A 10,488-nucleotide genomic window follows, 5' to 3' on the forward strand; every position below is an offset into this window, starting at 1 on the left:
TTGATGTCCATTTGATTTCAATATCAATAAAAAGTAAATTAAAGATGTTGTTCTGCTGTCCTTCAACTTCATATTGAATATCTAGTCTTTGTTTAGCTTTTTTATTTTTTATCTTGAGGTCAGAGTATAACTCGATATTGCTTCAAACTAAGGGGAAAACAATCTCAGATTTGCATTAAATGTTTTTATATGAACTTTACCACATTGAAGACTCCTTTTTACTGTCATCTAATGTAAATGTATTGATCAACATTTTTATTTATTTTTTGCAACAATGGTGACATTGCAACATCACGCCGATGTCATATAAAACCTTAAGGTCACACCACGGTCTACCTGCTATTAAATGATATGAACACCTATGTACTATTACACTATCAAAAGTACACAACCCCCCATTATTGGGAGACCGTTAACAGAACGCAATGATGTAAAAGTCTCAAACTCATATTCTCATACTCACAAGATGAATAAGTTTCAACAGACAGATTTTACTATTTTACTTAGAACTCTGTTCAAAATGGTTTGGGTGTTCATATGTGGAAGTTGCAGATTGTAATTGCTCCTCAGTCAGATGTAAGACTCAAAAACCAGTCTTATTTGTAATCATCTATTGTCCACCTGAGCCTTACAGAGTTTGATTTCTCAGACTTTTCATCTGATTTAGTGCTCAGCTCAAATAAAAATCTTTATTTTGGGCAATTTTAACATCCATGTAGATACTAAAAATGACAGCCTCGACACAGCATTTAATCTGTTAGTAGACTAACAGATTAAATGCTGTGTAGATTTAGTAAAATGTAAAAGAACCCACCCACCACTTTAATCACTCTCTAGATGTTGTTTTAACATATGGCATAGAAACTGAACCTTTAATAGTGTTTCCTGGAAACCCTCTCCTGTGTGGTCATTTCCAGCTAACATTTAAATTTACAATAATTGATTACACAGCAGTGGGGAGTAGATTTCACCACAGTAGATGTCTTTCTGAAAGTGCTGTAACTGATTTTAAGAATATAATCCACCTACTGTTGTCATCTTCAATGCCCTGTACCAACATAGAACAGAGCAGCTACCTGAACGTTACTCCAAAAGAGGTCGATTATCTTGTTAATAATTTTACCTCCTCACTACGTACGACTCTGAATACTGTAGCTCCGCTGAAAACTAAGGCCTCAAATCAGAAGTACCTGACTCCGTGGTATAATTCTCAAACACGAAGCCTAAAGCAGATAACTCGTAAGCTGGAGAGGAAATGGCGTGTCGCAAATTTAGAAGATCATCCTTTAGCCTGGAGAAATAGTTTGCTGCTTTATAAGAAAGCCCCCTGTAAAGCTAGAACATCTTACTATTCATCACTGATTGAAGAAAATAAGAACAACCCTTGGTTTCTTTTAAGCACTGTAGCCAGGCTAAAAAAAAAAAGGTCAGAGTACTGCTGAGCCAACTTTTCCTTTAGTGTTAACTAGTAATGACTTCATGAACTTCTTCACAAATATAATTTAACCGTTAGAGAAAAAAAAAATACTCATAATAATCTCAAAGATGTGTGGCTACTTTTAGTACCATTGATATTCATTGAGTCTTTTTCTCCAGTTGATCTTTCTGAGTTAATTTCAATAATTACTTCCTCCAAACCATCAACATGTCTTTTAGACCCCATTCCTACAAAACCACTCAAAGAAGTCCTTCCATCAAATAATCCTTCAATCTTAAATATGATCAACCTATCTCTAATAATCGGCTATGTACCACAGGCCTTCAAGCTGGCTGTAGTTAAACCTTTACTCAAAAAGCCATCTCTAGACCCAGCAGTCTTAGCTAATTATAGGCCAATCTCCAACCTTCCTTTCATATCAAAAATCCTTGAAAGAGTAGTTGTCAAACAGCTAACAGATCATCTGCAGAGGAATGGTTTATTTGAAGAGTTTCAGTCAGGTTTCAGAGCTCATCACAGCACAGAAACAGCTTTAGTGAAGGTTACAAATGATCTTCTTATGGCCTCTGACAGTGGACTCATCTCTCTGCTTGTCCTGCTAGACCTTAGTGCAGCATTCGATACGGTTGACCATAATTTTCTATTAGAGCTATTAGAGCACGTTGTAGGTATTAGAGGTACTGCACTGCAGTGGTTTGTATCATATCTATCTAATAGACTCCAATTTGTTCATGTAAATGGAGAATCCTCTTCACAGGTCAATTATGGAGTTCCACAGGGTTCGGTGCTAGGACCAATTCTGTTTACATTATACATGCTTCCCTTAGGCAGTATCATTAGAAGACATAGCATACATTTTCACTGCTATGCAGATGACACCCAGCTCTATCTGTCCATGAAGCCAGATAACACACACCAATTAGTTAAACTGCAAGAATGACATAAAGACCTAGATGGCCTATAATGTTCTGCTTCTAAGTTCAGATAAAACTGAGGTTATTGTACTCGGCCCTGAAAATCTAAGAAATATGGTATCTAACCAGATTCTTACTCTGGATGGCATTACTTTGACCCCCAGTAACACTGTCAGGAACCTTGGAGTCATTTTTTACCAGGACATGTCCTTCAACGCACATATTAAACAAATATGTAGGACTGCTTTCTTCCATTTGCACAACATCTCTACAGTTAGAAATATCCTGTCTCAGAGTGACGCTGAAAAACTAGTTCGTGCATTTATTACTTCCAGGCTGGACTACTGTAATTCATTATTATCAAAAACTCCCTGAAAAGCCTTCAGTTAATTCAAAATGCTGCAGCAAGAGTCCTGACAGGGACTAGAAAGCATATTTCTCTTACATTAGGTTCTCAATAAAATGTTTAAAGTTTAAAAATTTGATATGTTTTATGTGTCCTATATTGTAAATACAAGATGTGTAGGATATTTTTGTTTTGCTTTTTGTTTACAGTTTACACAAAGACATAATTTCTGTAGTTTTGTTGGTATGTGGTGTACAGAGTAAAAAACACAGACCGTAAGTTGTGCCTGAAGTGAAAACTCAGCTTTCAGGTATTGTTTGAGAATTATAGACATTTTTGTAAGTATTCCCCATGCTTGACAAGTAATACCATTGCATTTCCATCAGTTGAATTGATCAGACTAGGTCTGTTAAATCTGATGGCTGAGCAAAAATCTATTACTATCACTAATGCTTGAAATGGTGTGCTGTTTGCAACGGCAGGTGCCTACTCTCTGGACAACAGAACCTACAAGGCTTTGTTATAGTGGAATATAATAATGTAATACCATAAAAGCTGTTGTGGTATCAACATAGATTGAATTAGACCCTTTCATAAGGTCAATAATACAAGTGAAACTTCACGAACTAAGTAAACATTGTTTGGTTTCCTAGGGGCATTCTTTCTTTGTCCTCTAAGACAATGATAATGGAAGCTTCAAAGTTTGAAGTTATATGGGAGTCATAGAGATGAATTAAAGTAACAGAGCAACTGAAGATAAAAATTCACTGGGAGCAGGGAGTTATTGTGTTTACAGCTTTTCACTGTGAATAAAGAGCACTGTTTGCATCGCAGAGTCTGCGTTTTGGGTCCTCCTTTCCCCACATCCCCACGGTCTGCCAGCCAGACCGTGACAGATTTACTCATGAAAGTGGCCACTTTCTCATTACTTTCATACATTGTTTTAGTAAGTATCCAAAACATACAAGTTTCATTATATAATTTTTCAAGGGATCTTATACCTGTTTTCACTCTTGTATGCTTTTCATACAAGTTTCACACAAGACAGATACAAACTTTATAAGATTTATATATATCTTTTCCATATGGGATGACAAGCATGACAATTGTAGGTGTGGTGTCACAACTTTTTATATAGTGGTTCTGATCCATTTTATTTTCCATTTGTTTGTCTTATCATGTCAGTTAGATTTTAAGTTCTTTGTATACACGTGGCTTATTGGTTTGTTGAATGACTTAAAAAAGCCACACCTCTTCCTAGAAAGCTTCTGAAATGAATTATCTGTTTGGAACTTAAACACTTGGCACTTAATGACTTCATTGTCAATATATTCTTTGCCAAATAAACTTCTTTTTTGCTTCAGCAAAATGCATGCCTTATGCATGTCTTTTGTTTTTATTGCACAAAGCACAAGAGTGAAATAGTAGAATGGAAAATGCATGCAGGACATAAATCCCTGTAGCATACTGCTAATACAACTTTAGTTTTTTGTACACATCTGCACAGATGGCATTCTAACACAACACAAAGCGAACCAGAAACCCGGAGTAATGATAGAGCTTAGTGCATGTCAATCTCAACCCACCAGCCAGAGCTTAGCTAACAAACTGGTAACAAACTGCGTCAAAATGCTTCAGTCGTGCAATCAGGCTTGTAGCCTCTGTTTCTATCTGTTCTGCCATTCATACACCACACAGCAAGCGATTACACAGATTATCCCAAACTGCAGCAACATATACAGAACCACAAAGGCTCAACTGTAGAAATGATGACAAACAAGGACCACTCCACACTATCAAGACCAGCACCATTTATGGAGGAAACATGGTGCCTGATTGAAATTTGGCAGAAATTGTTAAATGACCTATTTAGATACAGGATCATCCAGTCATCCTCAACGATCTATCTGGGCAGAAGAAACGGACCACTGCTAGTTCTCATGGATAGAAAAAAATAAAACAAAAAACAAACAGTAGGTGTATAAGTCAAACCTGAATAACATGCAAATTTAGGTGTTGCAGAGGCGGGCCTTCCCAGGATTATAAGTAGCAATGTGTCCAACAGCATCTTCCTCTTTCTTTCAACCTGGAAGCCTTCGTCATTTGAGATTCAACTGTGAATTTGACTCCACTCAGAATTTTAGCCTGTTAACTTTCTGTCGCCACTATGTCTCTGCAGTTTGAACTGTGTCCTGGCAGAATGATCGGGGGCTCCCATCCATGTTTCATTATTGCTGAAATTGGACAAAACCACCAGGGAGACATTGAGATTGCCAAGAAAATGATCAAGATGGCAAAGGTAAATTTAGGATGTGATAGTCTGCCTGTGAATGATGATGAAAAAATATTTGAACTGTAAAATCACTATCTTGCCTTGCTATCTCTTCTCATCTCTTCTCTTATCAGGACTGTGGTGCTGACTGTGCCAAATTCCAGAAAAGTGAATTAGAGTGCAAATTCAGCAAGCGAGCCTTGGAGCGCCCCTACAATTCAAAGCATTCCTGGGGGAAAACGTACGGTGACCACAAGCGTCACTTGGAGTTCAGTCATGATCAATACAGGGAACTAAAAAAGTATGCAGAGGACATCGGCATCTTTCTCACCGCCTCTGGTATGGATGAGGTATGAGCTGCAAATAACTATGTATTATCAGGAACATTCACTTTAAATGTTTTATTACTTTTGATGCGGTAATGTATGTGTAGCCCTGAAAAAAACAAAACTTGGAAGAAAATGTACAAAAAATGATGATAATGATTTCACCATGCACAGAGCATCAGAAATTAATGAAAGTTTCAAATTCTGTCCTGAAAATGTAGAATTAATAGTGTTTACATTCTTTTTCATACTGTAGGCACATAACTAACACGTAGAACAGTACATATATCACAGATCACTGATGATACTCTGTGCCTCAATTACCTTGATATTCATAGATGGCTGTGGAGTTTCTCCATGAGCTGGATGTGCCGTTCTTCAAAGTTGCGTCCTGCGATGCAAACAACTTCCCATATCTGGAAAAGACAGCCAGAAAAGGTACAGGCCTTTGTTGTATTACACCTCAACAGCACTCTTACCTCAATGTTAAGGAAACACGAAACTGACAGTGTGCAGTGAATTAAACACTGTGTAACAAGGTGGGTGTGGTCCTTTGTAAAAAAAGAAAAAAAAAGAACGAAAAGAAAAATGAGAAACTGCATTGGACAGGTATAAAAGTGGGCAGGATTAACGAGCTGTGAATGGAAGTTTGTTTGCTGTTTGTATTGCAGACTATTTCAACATGTAGCTGTATAAATCAAGTGGGAGTATAAAAATAATGACATAATACATTTTAAATATGAATTAATTATGTGTAATTAAGGTTAATAAATAATTAATTGTGAATTATTTACCTATAATAAAACAATTATTAATATGTTTTATTTATTGCTTAAAATATTAACTACATTTATTAATAAGTCTGTTGGGTTACATATATACAAATCTATCATTGTCAGGGCGACCAATGGTGGTATCCACTGGGATGCAGTCCATGGAAACCATACGCCGTGTCTACAAGACAGTAAAGGAGCACAACCACAAATTTACTCTCCTGCAGTGCACTAGCGCCTACCCTCTGGATCCTAAAGATGTCAACCTCAGTGTGATCAGGGTAAGATGAATGAACATCATCATCATCTCCTCTGGGTAAAATGTGGTGAAATAATCAATATGCCAAAAACTACATGAAATGTACGAGAAAATATTTTTATATTGTTTTTACATATGATTGTATCAGCTATATTAGCTTTTTATTAGTTATAGATTTGAAGTGGGAAATAGGTTCAGCAGATACTATTTTGTTTACTCCAAGAGTCAAGGATTTGCTCTAATCAGATCAACATAAACTAGTCTAAATTCAATTCCTATCTGTCCTTTATGTTCACATATACTTAGAATCTAATGATTAACATATATCATGAATGAAAGCTTCATTGCAGTAGTATACAGAGAATACAAACTGCCAGTGCACTGTAAATGGCACATTACTATAAACATTAGCGGTTTTATAGTACACAACAGCTAGCTAAACAATTACTTTCAAATCCAGCCCCTAAATGTTACATGATTTTACAGTGTCATATAACACAATCACAAAGTAGATGCTGATTCTGGAGAGAAGACACCTGTCAATGAAAACCCGTGATTGTGTTGGGCAGTACAACACATTTGACTGTAATATACTCAGACTTGTGTTTAGATTTTAAATTAAATTGTTTGTGTATGTCTTAGCATTGTATTGTATGACAGTTACAGGTACACAAAGAGGCAGTGCGTGCAGCAGACAATAATACTATAGGCTTTTTTATTTTCTACTTCTTTTTTTTAAAGAAATACCAGGAGGAATTTCCAGATGTTCCAATTGGATATTCTGGTCATGAGAAAGGGATCTACATCACTGTGGCTGCTGTGGCGATGGGAGCAAAAGTTGTGGAACGCCATGTGACCCTGGATAAGACCTGGAAGGGAAACGACCATGAGGCATCCCTGGAGCCCTCTGAGCTGGCAGAACTGGTCCGAGCAATACGACTGGTGGAAACAGCAATGGGGTCACCAGTCAAGCAAATGTTACCATGCGAGAAGACCTGCCATGATAAGGTCAGTTTGAGTCATTTGACTTGAGTTTTGAAATTCTATCATGTCATAACACTATCAAACCAGTCCTTGTTAACTGTGTTTACGTCCACCCTCTTCAGTTCACTGAACATCCATAACTGTGCAAATTTGCAAAACGTACATGAGCTGGATTAAAATACATCTTTTATGTATTTCTATTCTTTTTCTACTCCAGTTGGGCAAGTCAGTCATTGCTAAGGTGAAAATCCCTAAAGGAACAGTACTGAGCCTGGACATGTTTGCAGTGAAGGTTGGTGAGCCAAAGGGTATCCCTCCAGAACATATGCAGCAGCTCGTGGGCAAGAAGATCAAAGTGGACGTTGAAGAAGATGACAGCATCTTGGCAGACATGATAGAATAAAGGATCTTCCCAAACTATTGGGACAGAGAGGCAGGCAAATAGAGAAGGGTAGAAAATAAAATAGAGTTACATAGGCAGGTAGCTAGAAAATGGACAGATAATGATGTCATTTGTGAACAGAAAGGGATATGGTGCATTTAATGAGGGATAAGACAAATGTGAATATTATTGAACTTGAAACATATGTCTGGGTGAAGTTACATGGCAGTTATATGACCTTTATGTAATTTGAATAAATGTAAACACTTTTTTCTTAAGGCCACAGGCCTTTCATGAGGAAATACTCACACTACCAGCCTTGTCCAAATTGAGACATCTATCAGAGTTTCTCAACCAGTGATAAGATTCACATATTTGTTATACTAATCCAGTTTGACACAATTTCTCCCAATTATACAAAACACCTATATGTATGCAGCGCATGTGTCAGGAAAAATATTGTGAAATCATCTAGGGGACTTCATATACAATTTCTCTTAATCATCCAGGTGTCACATGAGGGCTATAACTGTAATCAAATGTTTCTGTAATTTTAATACTTCAAATAAACAAGGCTTTAAAGAGCTCTGTATTCTTGATTGTTCATTAACAGTTTACAAATAACACTGAAATCCATCCAGCCATCCATCCATCCATTCGCTTCCGCTTATCCTTTTCAGAGTCGCTGGAGCCTATCCCAGCCGTCATAGGGCGAGAGGCGGGGTACACCTTGGACAAGTCTCCAGTCCGTTGCAGGGCTAACACACAGAGACAGACAACCATTCACACCTATGGGCAATTTAGATTAATCAATTAACCTATCCCCACAAACTGCATGTCTTTGGACGGTGGGAGGAAGCCTGAGTACCTGAGGAGAACCCATGCAAACACGGGGAGAACATGCAAACTCCACACAGAAAGAATTGAACTCAGGACCTTCTTGCTGGGCAGCAACAGTGCTAACCACCGTGCTGCCCCCAAACTTTACCAAATTAACAAAACAGAAAATGCTATTGCATGCTACATTCAGGCTGTTGATACAGTCTCATTTTGTGGCTACCCAGAAAATTACCTATGCTTTATTGTTTTCTTTTGGTGATTATATCACAGTGATTATATCGCATCTGCAGATGCTTCTCAAACCTTCTATCAGATAGTCTGTACCTTTCGAAGAAAAGCACCAATCCACCTAAACTCAACAGCCATTTCACTGGTGCACTGGATGGAGTTGGAGTGTTGTATTGCATGTACATCTTTATGAGATTTGGGAACAGATTCAGAATCTCAAGCTCATACACTGAGGGCTGGTTCTCAAATTCAAACAAGTCAATTCCGGCTGGGCTGGCTGGCCGTTGGGACACATAAACATTGTCAGTTGCAGGAGCAACTTTATGACACTCTGCTGTGAGAAGTTCCTTCATCTTTCCTTCTTCCTTCACATGCTCTCTCCAACACTCATCTCTCAGTCAAGGAAGTTTAAACTTGGGACAAGTGGCGGCTGCGAGAAGTCCTTCTTAGCTATCCAGAACAGCATCAAAACAAGTCTTGATTGCCTGTAACATACAATATGATGCAACTAAGAATAACAATAATTTACTATATAATTAGCTGTTGTAATTATTTTGTAGGTTTTACTGCCCTAAACCATCTTTTGTGCTCTCAATACTGTATGAGATTTAAATTTTGTTGAGGCTTCTGTTGATATTATGATTAATATTCATGATTAATGATGATCAATATCCCTGATATTTAACAAGGGGTGGATATTTAGTTTATTCTGTCTTATAATTGCACACACAGCTTAAAACAAAGGGTAACATCCGCCCACCATGAATGGTCTAATAAATTCAACAAATCCACTCAAAGCAATCTTACCTTTACAATGACATCTGGTTATTCTAGAGAGGGTCATCTTTCAGGGCAAGTGTCTTTGACATCATGCTTGTGAGTATTGGTAGTAAAGCTCCATAGGTCACTCATCCACTTGTAAGATGTCCAGAGCTACTGTCAGGGACTTCATCACAGTGCAGTACTCTTTCAAGAATTTGTACTTCCTTTCGTTAAGGCACTTAATTCTCATTTTTAGACACAGGGGATTAAGTTAATTCAAGGGAATTGTGATGATTCTGGCAATGGCCCCAAAAGGGAATTCCACCTTTTGGATGTGGGTACCATTAGCTTCCTGCAGCTGACTTCCTCCACCTGTTCAGAGGCTAATGTTGATTGACATGCTTTAGGCCACAGAGCAGAGCATTTTGCAATGCTACTCCTATATACAGCCTTTTTGTCTGCACGGGAATTTAGATGTTTGTCAACTTGTTGAAATCAGATTTATTGTGTGCGATGAACATCTGTACTGTGGAGGGCGGCTAAACTGTGAATAACCAGATGAGGTTGAAAGAGCTTCTATGACATCAGTAAAAGTTGATTCATCGTCATCACCTTCTTCATTTTCAGATTCAGACTCCAAATCCAGGGCTGACATACTCTAAATGCTTTGGCAAAATTGGATGCATTGACAGTTACAGTGGCAACCTTGAAGTCCATATGATGGGAATCTCTGCTCCATTTACATCATAGGTATGGCTGCCTCTGATTCTCTTGCATGCTAGGGTGACCTTGTTGCAGTGTTAAGTGGAATGAATCCAGTAAAATGTTACACCCATAAAACTTTTATTATTTACTGTCAAGATGTTAGCAGTGGTGGAAACAAAGTCTACCTCTCAGAGTGTAGCCTTCAAATTAGAGTTTATTATATCGTATTCTCTCTCAAGGTATCTTACAAATCACTTTC

General features: G+C 37.8%; 1 protein-coding gene and 1 pseudogene across 1 annotated transcript; one reads left to right on the forward strand and one right to left on the reverse strand.

Annotated features, from left to right (window-relative positions):
* The first annotated feature begins 4,865 nt into the window (after positions 1–4,865).
* On the forward strand, positions 4,866–7,715 carry LOC146630867 (N-acetylneuraminate-9-phosphate synthase-like). The gene is made up of 6 exons (XM_085356156.1): positions 4,866–4,997; positions 5,105–5,320; positions 5,635–5,734; positions 6,196–6,350; positions 7,070–7,336; positions 7,530–7,715. The coding sequence occupies exons 1-6, from the start codon at positions 4,866–4,868 to the stop codon at positions 7,713–7,715; spliced, it is 1,056 nt and encodes a 351-aa protein (XP_085212282.1).
* A 1,058-nt stretch (positions 7,716–8,773) lies between these two features.
* LOC146630868 (uncharacterized) lies at positions 8,774–10,179 on the reverse strand (annotated as a pseudogene).
* Positions 10,180–10,488: the final 309 nt, after the last annotated feature.

The sequence above is a fragment of the Diplotaxodon limnothrissa genome, linkage group LG6, assembly GCF_057381915.1.
Source record: "Diplotaxodon limnothrissa isolate DT_005_m linkage group LG6, D_limnothrissa_male_GT1.1, whole genome shotgun sequence".
Classification (NCBI taxonomy): domain Eukaryota; kingdom Metazoa; phylum Chordata; class Actinopteri; order Cichliformes; family Cichlidae; genus Diplotaxodon; species Diplotaxodon limnothrissa.

Coding starts and splice junctions, on each gene's coding strand:
- LOC146630867 (XM_085356156.1), top strand. CDS start 4,866: ATGTCTCTGCAGTTTGAACTGTGTCCTGGCAGAATGATCGGGGGCTCC. Junction 5,321..5,634: donor CCGCCTCTGGTATGGATGAG/GTATGAGCTGCA, acceptor TGATATTCATAG/ATGGCTGTGGAGTTTCTCCA. Junction 7,337..7,529: donor AGAAGACCTGCCATGATAAG/GTCAGTTTGAGT, acceptor TTTCTACTCCAG/TTGGGCAAGTCAGTCATTGC.